Here is a 12,248-nt window from a genome sequence, read left to right as displayed (position 1 = left end):
ACTTACATAACTAATTTATAAAATTGTGTTGACTCCAAAAAATAATGTGGTTTGTGAGATTATACCACAAATCAAATATTTGCCGTAAAGGCATAAAACTTTGCCCACCGCGTCACAGGTCAGTAAAAGCCAAATAAAAGAAGTTACAGATACACTTTCTTCAGAAAGTTATTTCGCTTTTACTGAACTGTGATGCAGTGGGCAAAGTTCTATACTTTTACGGTATGTTATTTATTTTCTAGTAGCAATTAATATGTAAGTATTATATTTAACTTTAAGTAGTTATTCTAAATCATTGTGATGATAACAATGTTATCTTTAAAAACTTTTTTTCATAAAAAGTGCAATTATCACATAAGATATTCAGATTATTTCATGTTTTAAGAGAGTAGAATAGGTACATAATGTTTGACATTTTAATAAGTAACTAGGGCACAGCCACTTTAATGTTACATAATAATTATATTCTATAAAAAGTTTTAGAGCGTAATAGGTAATGTGTTGTAATTTTTACACAAATGGCTACATTTTCGCGTAAGTAAATTAAAGAGTAAACATTTGTTTTTGAGTGTAGGCATACATTTCTTAAACAACATAAGTTTTTTAACAAAAAAACTTTAACGTTTAAAATTAAAGGTTAAATTATAAAGCACCATTTGAGAGAAAAAAATACATGAAGAGGCAGTGGTTGTAAATAAAAACAATTAATAGAATCACTGTACGACTCGCGCAACAATACAATGTTGGTTTTGAAAGCAACCTATAAGTTTAAATTAGTACTAAGTAAAAAAAAGATTATCTTATATTAGCGGTAAAAATGTATACAACAAAAAAATTCATATTATTTCATTCATATTTTATTGTGTCATCAATATTCAATCGATTAATAGATAATCCATGCTAGACGTATACATCAATTCACAACAGATGGCGCAAAAGTACTGAACTGTCACAATTCTCATTAGGGCTCATTTAGACGGTGCGAGGTGTGAGGACTCGCATGCGAGTTTCATTCCATTGCGTTATTTCATCGGCCGGCTGAATTGTTGTAACCTCAAAGGTCCGCAATGTAACTAAAATCGCATGCGAGTCCTCGCACCGTCTAAATGAGCCTTTAATTCGTAAAACGTGTAGCATCCACGGTGTCAGAATCAACGTGTTAGATTTGTCCAATCTAGCCCTTACTGAGCTCTTCAGTAACAATATCGATATAGTAACTCGTGAATACAGCTTTGTTATGCATCACGAAGCGGAGGAGGGTGCCCGAAATGTTAGTGAGTTCGGGAGCTAGGGCGGAGAGGCCGACGGGTATCTGGCGAGAGCCACCCGCGCACACTAGGATCATTTTCAGGAATTCTAGGACCCTTTGGCCTGAAAAAGGAGAAAATAACTTATTAACTTCTTTATTCATTAATAGATGGCAACACTGTCTATGTACAGTCAGCAGTAGAAGTTGCTAACTTGCTTACGATACAAGTGCAAAATAGAAAATACGCAACGAGGGGCGATAAATTAAAACACGACCAAAGGGAGTGTTTTAAATCGACACGAGCTGCGAATTACATATTCGCATATGTATAGTACCTACAACGTTTTACAGTACAGTCAACAGCAGAAGTTGCTAAGCGGGCGAGGTGTTCATAATTACCTTGACGCGCTCTTATACTCTTAACAATAAAATCGCGTCAAGATAATTTTGAACAGCTCGCCCGCTTAGCAATTATTGCTGCTGACTGTATAACCTAAAATCTGATTGAGTACTCACGAACAATCTGCCTGACTCTATGCTCGGGGTCCCTCAGGGAGATAATCTGGGTCCGGATAAGTTCCTTAGTGTCTGCTGTCAGAGGTTGCTGGTCGAGGGAGTCTAGTAATTGATTGGTGACTACTATGACTTCTTCAGCGATAGATGGCAGCACTGCTTTCAGTTGCCTAAAAAAAGTAAAAATAAAATTAATAATATATCATACTGTTTGGTGTAATGAGTCCAAATACTTTAACCAGAAACAAAACTGGAAAAAAATATCGTTAATTAAAAAATAAACCATCCAGATTGTTTAGGGGCTAGGGTCTAGTACAACGAATGAAGCATTTTCAGTTTCAGTAACAAGAACAATAAGAAAAAACAAAGCTAAAACCCACAAGTGAATACCTTTTGCCCAATTTTAAAAGTACAGTCGCCATCAGATATATCGGAGCGGCTGAGGTGCTCACAAATATCTAAGCACGCCTCTATTGTCAAGGCGTTAGAGTGCTTGTTCAGATATTGTGAACACCTTGGCCGCTCCGATATATCTGCTGGCGACTGTACATAATTCAAGATGGACAACTTACTAAAAAGAAAAAACAATTTGTGGGATTTTTTTTTATTTTTTTTTTCACATCAAATTGTAACTCACGTATCAGTCGCAGTATCTCCTAAGATGATCACGATCTTCTCCTTGAGGTTAAGCATGTGTCGCGCAGCTGCGCTCGCATCCCCACACGTAGGGCTGGACAGTATTAGCGACGCCACGCAAATTAATCTGTACACCTGTGTACCGAGTTCTGCGAACCGGGGAGCATCTAGAGTTACCGTCTGAAATAAAATGCAGGAATGGGGTTGGGAACTGTGAAAGGTTTGCATAGATGGCGCCATCATAGCTTGCCCCTTTTTCTATGAGATTTGGCTTAACTGGCTGTCATCCAGGGCGTTGAAAAAACAAAAAATTGACATAATTCTAGGGATTGACAGGGCAAGCTATGATGGCGCCATCTGCTAAATACTTCGACCGGCCAACCCCATTGTACAAATCTTCCGTGAGACATAGACACATTCAATGTATTAAAACGGGCCACTCATTTTGAAGTCGAAGATTGCTCGACATGTTTCACTCCATACGAGGAGCTACGACAGGAGCACGCGTTGGCGAACTGACGCACACCCAACACAGATGTCATGAGATATGTCTTGTCTATGTGACTATGAACTTTCGCTTACCTCTGGATATGTGTCAGAGCCCTTATCCCACTCTAACAACAATAGATACGACTTAGCCAAAGTCTGAACAGTCACAGTCCTAATAATGTTAGCATATGTCACTGCCAGACTTAGACCTGTCTTGTATATGTGACGTATATACATATTCACTTACCTCTGGACATGTGTCAGAGCCCTTATCCCACTCCAACAACTCTAGATAGGCCTTAGCCAAAGTCTGAGCAGTCACGTTCCTAATAATGTTAGCATATGTCACTGCCAGACTTAGATCTGTCTTGTATATGTGACGTATATACATATTCACTTACCTCTGGATATGTGTCAGAGCCCTTATCCCACTCCAACAACTCTAGATAGGCCTTAGCCAAACTCTGAGCAGTCACATTCCTAATAATTTCAGCATCTGTCACTGCCAGACTTAAATATGTCCTGTCTATGTAATGTATGTACTTTCACTTATCTCTGGATATGTGTCAGAGCCCTTATCCCACTCTAACAACTCTAGATACGCCTTAGCCAAAGTCTGAACAGTCACATTCCTAATAATGTTAGCATATGTCACTGCCAGACTTAGATCTGTCTTGTATATGTGACGTATATACATATTCACTTACCTCTGGATATGTGTCAGAGCCCTTATCCCACTCCAACAACTCTAGATAGGCCTTAGCCAAAGTCTGAGCAGTCACATTCCTGATAATGTTAGCGTCTGTGACAGGCAAGTTTAGGTCGGTCTTGTCTATGTGGCTAATAAGCCATGCCCGAGTATGCTGAAGGCCGTCTGAAAGGGAATTATTAATAGTGAACTTTAGTATATAGGCCGCTGAGACTCTTTTACAGTGAACGCAAATTATATTATAGTTTCTTTTATTTATTTAAATAACACCCCACGCTATAGCCTAAAAAAATCCATTTTATGCTTAGAATTTTATGCCATAAATGCTTACATTATTTTGGAAGAGCTGGGACTCTTCAAACTGCTGCTCAAACTTTTTTATTTATTGAGAAACAAACAGTAATTCTTTAACACTAATCAGTAGATTAAATAGACCTATAGTTTCCTTGATTTACTTATCAAATACGTAGCTATAAATGCACCTATAAATACAACAAAAATCGTATATAATGCAAACAAAATTTTATTCGCACGTGTATCGTACGTTTGACAGTACATATGGACCTTTAAATGTTCTACATAGTTACCAACGTAATGTGCTTATCAACCCTATTTATTACCTTCAGTAACCTTCAGCATCTCCTCAAACTTGAGTTTTTCGTAGTGCACGCTCTCCTTTTGCACGTGCGGCCGTATCATGGCGATCAGTGTGTTGGCCAAGTCCAGTTTCAGTACCTCTAGGGTCTCCAGGATCGCTCTGAAAATCTCCACCTGCGGACGGTTCAATTTTGAGTTAAGTTATTCTTTGTCATTGACATAAGCGTCCCAGCGCACACAAGTTGTTTGCAGAAATCGCGGAGCGTCTGGTTGACGTAACTGGTGACCGAAGAGGTAGCCACCTCGCACAACATATCAGCATTGCGATACAGCGAGGAAATGCCGCCAGCATCCTTGGTACAATGCCTCAAGGGCCTATTTTAGATTTAAGCTAGTTTTTAGAATTAGTATAGTAATACCACTGTATATATGTTTTATGTAAATAAATTGTTCATTAGACATAATATTTAAAAATAAGTTATTGACAAAATTTCATTTTTAATACAAGCTTTTATCACTGACTGTACTTTTCTTTCAACGGGCAACTACCTAATACTCAAGTCGAAGTCCAAGCTGTTGTTCTCTACTTGTTACTTTCCGATGTTTCAGTCTAGTATATTAACTGTATGAATCGAAACTTACAGTGTCAGTGAGCGTGGTGATGTTCTGTATCATCTCGTCCCTGGCCGGGGCGGCTAGCTTGGCCATGAGGTCTATGACGAACTTGGCGTACTTGTCGAAGTCCAAGCTGTTGTTCTCTACTTGTTACTTTCTCATGTTTCAGTCTAGGATATTAACTGTATGAATAGAAACTTACAGTGTCAGTGAGCGTGGTGATGTTCTGTATCATCTCGTCCCTGGCCGGGGCGGCTAGCTTGGCCATGAGGTCTATGACGAACTTGGCGTACTTGTCGAAGTCCAAGCTGTTGTTCTCTACTTGTTACTTTCCGATGTTTCAGTCTAGTATATTAACTGTATGAATAGAAACTTACAGTGTCAGTGAGCGTGGTGATGTTCTGTATCATCTCATCCCTGGCCAGGGCGGCTAGTTTGGCCATGAGGTCTATGACGAACTTGGCGTACTTGTCGAAGTCTACACTGTTGTTCTCTACTTGTTACTTTCCGATGTTTCAGTCTAGGATATTAACTGTATGAATAGAAACTTACAGTGTCAGTGAGCGTGGTGATGTTCTGTATCATCTCGTCCCTGGCCGGGGCGGCTAGCTTGGCCATAAGGTCTATGACGAACTTGGCGTACTTGTCGAAGTCCAAGCTGTTGTTCTCTACTTGTTACTTTCCGATGTTTCAGTCTAGGATATTAACTGTATGAATAAAAACTTACAGTGTCAGTGAGCGTGGTGATGTTCTGTATCATCTCGTCCCTGGCCGGGGCGGCTAGCTTGGCCATAAGGTCTATGACGAACTTGGCGTACTTGTCGAAGTCCAAGCTGTTGTTCTCTACTTGTTACTTTCCGATGTTTCAGTCTAGGATATTAACTGTATGAATAAAAACTTACAGTGTCAGTGAGCGTGGTGATGTTCTGTATCATCTCGTCCCTGGCCGGGGCGGCTAGCTTGGCCATAAGGTCTATGACGAACTTGGCGTACTTGTCGAAGTCCAAGCTGTTGTTCTCTACTTGTTACTTTCCGATGTTTCAGTCTAGGATATTAACTATATGAATAAAAACTTAGTGTCAGTGAGCGTGGTGATGTTCTGTATCATCTCGTCCCTGGCCGGGGCGGCTAGCTTGGCCATAAGGTCTATGACGAACTTGGCGTACTTGTCGAAGTCCAAGCTGTTGTTCTCTACTTGTTACTATCCGATGTTTCAGTCTAGGATATTAACTGTATGAATAAAAACTTACAAAGTCAGTGAGCCTGGTGATGTTCTGTATCATCTCGTCCCTGGCCGGGGCGGCTAGCTTGGCCATAAGGTCTATGACGAACTTGGCGTACTTGTCGAAGTCCAAGCTGTTGTTCTCTACTTGTTACTTTCCGATGTTTCAGTCTAGTATATTAACTGTATGAATAGAAACTTACAGTGTCAGTGAGTGTGGTGATGTTCTGTATCATCTCGTCCCTGGCCGGGGCGGCTAGCTTGGCCATGAGGTCTATGACGAACTTGGCGTACTTGTCGAAGTCCAAGCTGTTGTTCTCTACTTGTTACTTTCCGATGTTTCAGTCTAGGATATTAACTGTATGAATAAAAACTTACAGTGTCAGTGAGCGTGGTGATGTTCTGTATCATCTCGTCCCTGGCCGGGGCGGCTAGCTTGGCCATGAGGTCTATGACGAACTTGGCGTACTAGTCGAAGTCCAAGCTGTTGTTTTCTACTTGTTACTTTCCGATGTTTCAGTCTAGTATATTAACTGTATGAATAGAAACTTACAGTGTCAGTGAGCGTGGTGATGTTCTGTATCATCTCGTCCCTGGCCGAGGCGGCTAGCTTGGCCATGAGGTCTATGACGAACTTGGCGTACTTGTCGAAGTCCAAGTTGTTGTTCTCTACTTGTTACTTTCCGATGTTTCAGTCTAGTATATTAACTGTATGAATAGAAACTTACAGTGTCAGTGAGCGTGGTGATGTTCTGTATCATCTCGTCCCTGGCCGAGGCGGCTAGCTTGGCCATGAGGTCTATGACGAACTTGGCGTACTTGTCGAAGTCCAAGTTGTTGTTCTCTACTTGTTACTTTCCGATGTTTCAGTCTAGGATACTAACTGTATGAATAGAAACTTACAGTGTCAGTGAGTGTGATGATGTTCTGTATCATCTCGTCCCTGGCCGGGGCGGCTAGCTTGGCCATGAGGTCTATGACGAACTTGGCGTACTTGTCGAAGTCCAAGCTGTTGTTCTCTACTTGTTGTTTGATGAAGTCCGAGTCTATGACTTCCTCGATCATTTCGCGGATGCGAGTGTGCCGGGGGAGCAGAATGGAGAACAGACCCTGTGGAAATTGGAAAATGCATTATGCCATACAAACACTAACAACTCGAGTTTTTTAAGACTTTCATGCGGGGTATTTGCACTGAAATGGCAATCTGTCAAATATTCGCTATCGCAAATTGAGCAGTGAGTGATGGAGTTTAAACACTTGTCTAGAAATAGGTGGGCTGTCAATAGCCGTTAGTTTTGCTCAAATGGCATTCGCACATGTATTTTGGCATTAGTCAAGCAAGAAGGATGTACGTAATTTTAGTTTAATAAAGTCCGTCAACCAAATCTTGTCAGTAGTAAAAGGCGGCAAATTTGAAAAATCGCGGGTTAGCAACACTGTGTTCAAATAATTCCAAAACGCGTGTCATCTGTGTTTTATCTATGGAATGTGGATCGTGAATGACAGCCGTCACCTTATTTGTTTTCATTTGGTTTTCTTTCTGAATCGTTTCTGTTTCAAGAGATATTTCTGCTGTCACCATTAAATACCAATACATTAAATAAGAATAAGCAAAGCTAAGGGGCCTACAATGTACAATCATGCTCGTTGATGGTAAACATTACTAAAAATTGAGGTTATGACAAGTATTGGAAGAACTCTTTCGAACTTTTAAGATTATGTTCAGTTTTTTTGTTTTAGGGTTAAAAGGCATAAATAAAATTAAAACTTATGCCTAAATCTATCCAACAAGACCATAAATTGTGTCCTGGAAACCGTCCATAGGCCCACATGTCTAATATTTTCAGCAATCAGTTGTGACTATTTACAAAGGTAAACCTTTTAAACAGTATTAAGAGCCTTGATTATATCGCCGTTCTTTCGCAATATCTACCTAATCCATACATGTTTGTTGCAGGATTAAATCTTGCCCAATATAAGGCGTTCGTAGTAGGTAGTATCTTTTCAGACAATACTTACCTATGGCGGTTTATGTACGTGTACAACGCAACCAAGTCGAAAAGTGACCCTTATCTTATTTACCTTTAAATTAAATAAACACCCAAATATCAGTTGTTTTATTTTTAATATGTATATTGTACAATATATACCAATCAAAAAAATTACACAGGTATGTCATATTCATCCAGAACAGTACACTAATTTACATTAACAAGTGGCATATTATATTGTAAATAACAAATATGGGCACTATCTAATTATCTGCATTTTGATATGATTTTATTTTAGTAAACTTAGAAGACATAGATAGGGAACAAAGAGAATATAAGCACTACGATAGGGAGTTGTTTTTGATATCTTCAAATTTGTTCATCATTTTGATTAACATTGTTTTAACATCGCTTTTAAATTGTCCGTCCATGTTTCAATTTTTTTCAATAAACCGCGAGTGACAATTTGAATTGACGTACGCAGGGCGCGCTCAGCGGAAAAAAACTGTTGATTCGATGTACATTGCTGCTTTTCTTAGCGCAATACTGCTCTTTGAGTGTTGCCCTACTTTAGTTTGCTTTACATTGCTACTGACAAGATTTGGTTGACGGACTATATCTTACCTGTTTGACATCTTCAAGTAGCACCAGGGCCTGCTTGTAACAAGGCGGGTCAGAGTCGAGTTGCTCTTTCAGAATGTCGAAATATGCTCTGTGCATTGTCTCTTTCACCAGTTTTTGGTAGCTGTGAATACAGTATTAACATTACCAATAAGTAAATTTTTAAAGGAAATAAAATAATCTGTAATATTTGTAACTGTCAATGAGTTAAGATGTCTTATCAAATGGATACTAGAGATAACAAACATATTGTTTACAAATAAAACTGTATGAACCCACACCATTTATCATCAACTTAAATTCTTAAAGGGTTATAAAAGTGCATTCTTTCTTATCTAGCCAATAAATCTTGCATGAGTTGCACTAATTAGATGCACAATCTTCAGCAAACATACATATGCTTAGCTTACTTGTGACTCATTCACTATACCTGCCATATTGGGCTAAATTTAAAAAAAAATTAGAAATATGTTTTTACCATATGTTTATAACTTATGTTACGTTTCTAAATAAATTAATGTAGGTACTAAACTTCCGAAAAATGTCTACAAATTACGAAATCTGCGAAAAACGTCATATGGATCATGATTTGACGCGAGAGGTATAGAACACACCTTAAGACTTACCTGTTATCTGGCGGTTCAAAAGGCTCCAGCTTAAAGTCATTATCAACAGCGATCTCATGGGCCAGTGCCATGTTCTGCATGCCGTGTGCGGCCTTCATGATGTCGTCCAGCGTCACAAAGCTGGGTGGAGATGCTCCGGTGATTGTGGAGCCTCGCACGCGGAACTGGATGGGCTCATTGGCATAGTAGCTGTGGGCACTGGAATGTTGTGATATTTTGATCTAGAGACCACTAAGATGTTTTTTTGGATAACATATTTACTATGTAAAAACCCCGTTATTAATGTTGCAAATAATTGAAAATAGGTATTGCCAAAACTATCTGCCGTAAACCTAATTTCACAAGGCCCAAATAGTTGCCCAAGTAAAACTTAGATGAGCCGTGTGAAAATAATCTTAAAGTAAAAGACATAAATTCTAAAATACCCTAAGCTTTGTCACCTGTCCCCAACTTCCAATTTTTTTAATGAATATTATACTAAAACATATTAATAGCATTGCCACTATCTGATGCCAGGATGGCATGTGCAAACTATATCTAAACATAATGTAGTTAGTAACTACTCATAATAATATAATAAAACAATGTATAATCTCATCAGGAATGACATCATCACTGCAAGCCTTTTTTTTTCTCAATAAAAAGTTATAAATCTATATTGGTATTGATCAATGAATTAAAACAAGTACTTCAGATAAAAAAGTAAATTGCTACATTTCTTATAAGACAACTCAATAAATACTTCCCATTATGAGCCTATTGTTTCAGAATGACAAAGGAGATTTAAAGTGACTTTGTTTGGTCAGAAAAGGTGAAAATTATATAACAAAGGATCATATAACATCAGTAACAAAGATAAATGATGCAATTTTCGTACCTCGGTCCAGTAGGCACAGGTTGAGCTGAACTTTTCGATTCGTCTTTTTTAGGGTCCTCAGACCCCGAACTACTTGAGCCCTCGCGTTCACTCATCACGGAAATATGAAGTAAACTAACTGCAACTGCACTAACTCCCAAATAAGGCAAACTTTTTCAAGGCATTCACTCGAAAACTCGTATCATCTCGAAGCTATATTGACTCATAACAAAACATAACCTAACTTAACAAAAAGTAAATAATGTAACAAAGTACAACCCCTAAACTTTAACCGAATTTTTCTCATCGATGGTGTAGTTATGGGAGTGAGTATTTTTATGTTAAATAGGAGTTAATTACTGAATTTATTGTACAGATGTTTTCGTTTACTTGTCAATTTAGATGTCAAACTTTTTTCTTTTATTAATCTATGGTCGATTGGAAGAGTGGATTCTAGGGATTTTTGCCGATTGCCTCAACCAGCAACGCTTTATGGTTTCTTAAGGGTATCCCACACGGCGATAATACTATAATATAGCCGGTCAAACAAGTTTGTCAGTATCATAGCAAAAGGCGCGAAATTCAAATTCGCGCCTACTTTTTTAAATGTCTACTGACGGAAATGGCTTGACAGACTATAGTTTGGCGCAGAACTGTCTGTCTCATTCTAAACATAGGTAGACAGAGAGAATCATAAACTTAAAAGTCTTTATCTTACGCTAGTACTAACACGGTAACACCCACACTTAATAATGACAGCGTTTTACACAAAAATAAAACGCTAATTAAATAACTTACCATATTCGGAACCTAAAGTAATATATTGAGAGTGGCAACACTGTAGTTAGTCGTATTGTCCTTTTCTAGCATATACGTCCATCTCTCTCCCACACCCCCACCACTTCAGGCAGTTGCGTTTGACAATTTTGACAGTTAGAAACAAACGCAAATTACCTCATTGTCTCAAAATTATACATATTTACACCAGGCAGGATTAAAACTTTAGGTTCCGAATATGGTAAGTTATTTAATTAGCGTTTTATTTTTGTGTAAAACGCTGTCATTAAACAACTGTACCGATATTCGGAACCTAAAGTAATATATTGAGACGTGTTTGTTATCGCCTGGTGGTGGGAAGACGCCAAGCCAATGTGATTATACATGTACTTACATATTATGTATATGTAATATTATTATATTAGGAGTGTTCAATTAATTAATTAATTATGTAGTACACCCTTTATTTTAATACATGTGAGGAGAGAGGTATTTAGTAAAGCATACAATTTTATATACCATTATATTATGATACTAACTTTCCATTTTATATACGTATTTAATGTAGGTACTTATAAATTTTCAACGAAAATAAGTGAGTCACCACAAGGGTGCTATAGTACTTAATTATATGTATGTGAGACTATGTAAAAGAAGATAAGTCAGTCTACTCTTCAGGGAGCATACAACATCTGTGATATGGAGTGATGTAATTAAAATATGAAAAGATAAAAATCATAAAGTACTCGAGTAGTTTTTATTTATAACTCCCAATTATTGACAAATTTGATAATAATTATCTAGTAAGGTAAGCAGTTGCAGGATATAACAAGGACAAGACCTTTCTTATTTCCAGAATCCCTCAGGATTAAGTAGACGAATATTTTAAATATTCGTTATATCACTATCACTACCCACAAAGTTAATATTGGGTAGGTACTTAATAAAATATCATAGGGAATACTTTTAATGATTTTACTGAATTCTTTTAATGACTGTGAGCCAGTGTGAGCTATTTATTTGGTTATAGCTATAAAATGCATTTAATCGTTTGTACGCTTTACTAACGCGAACGCGAGCTAATGGACCTAAACAAACCTTACTTAAAATTGTGAAGGTTACTTTGAGAGCTTAAGCCATATCATAATACTCATGTGGGCACTAGTTACGACGCTTTTTGGTGCTCTTGGCGTTCAAATGGTAAATGTAGAATTGCCACAGAGCTTTATCAATGATATTTGTATAGGTGCAGCTCATTCTGCTTATGTTCATGTTTAGCTATCATCAAGTGACCTTAATTGTACTCATTATTGTCTATATATGCAGTATGAGTAGTTTACCTTATCT

General features: G+C 37.9%; 1 protein-coding gene across 1 annotated transcript; it reads right to left on the bottom strand.

Annotated features, from left to right (window-relative positions):
* Positions 1–1,166: 1,166 nt before the first annotated feature.
* On the bottom strand, positions 1,167–10,537 carry LOC134654611 (T-complex protein 11-like protein 1). Its single transcript, XM_063510072.1, has 9 exons — positions 10,146–10,537; positions 9,269–9,466; positions 8,646–8,766; positions 6,934–7,140; positions 4,217–4,367; positions 3,595–3,761; positions 2,400–2,578; positions 1,766–1,932; positions 1,167–1,371 (listed from the first exon to the last, which is right to left on the bottom strand). Exons 1-9 carry the CDS (start codon positions 10,238–10,240, stop codon positions 1,175–1,177), a joined length of 1,482 nt encoding a protein of 493 aa, XP_063366142.1. The 5' UTR covers positions 10,241–10,537; the 3' UTR covers positions 1,167–1,174.
* Positions 10,538–12,248: the final 1,711 nt, after the last annotated feature.

The sequence above is a fragment of the Cydia amplana genome, chromosome 15 (assembly GCF_948474715.1).
Source record: "Cydia amplana chromosome 15, ilCydAmpl1.1, whole genome shotgun sequence".
Taxonomy (NCBI): Eukaryota; Metazoa; Arthropoda; class Insecta; order Lepidoptera; family Tortricidae; genus Cydia; species Cydia amplana.
The sequence above is the reverse complement of the archived record's forward strand: the minus strand, read 5'-3'. Positions and strand labels throughout refer to the sequence as shown.

What these genes read in the sequence shown, in the direction of transcription:
- LOC134654611 (XM_063510072.1), bottom strand. Translation starts at nt 10,240, where the DNA reads ATGAGTGAACGCGAGGGCTCAAGTAGTTCGGGGTCTGAGGACCCTAAA. An exon ending in TCATCACACTCACTGACACT is followed by an intron (nt 4,368 to 6,933) that starts GTAAGTTTCTAT and finishes AACCGTCCGCAG; the next exon opens with GTGGAGATTTTCAGAGCGAT. An exon ending in TAGAGTCAGGCAGATTGTTC is followed by an intron (nt 1,372 to 1,765) that starts GTGAGTACTCAA and finishes CTCCTTTTTCAG; the next exon opens with GCCAAAGGGTCCTAGAATTC.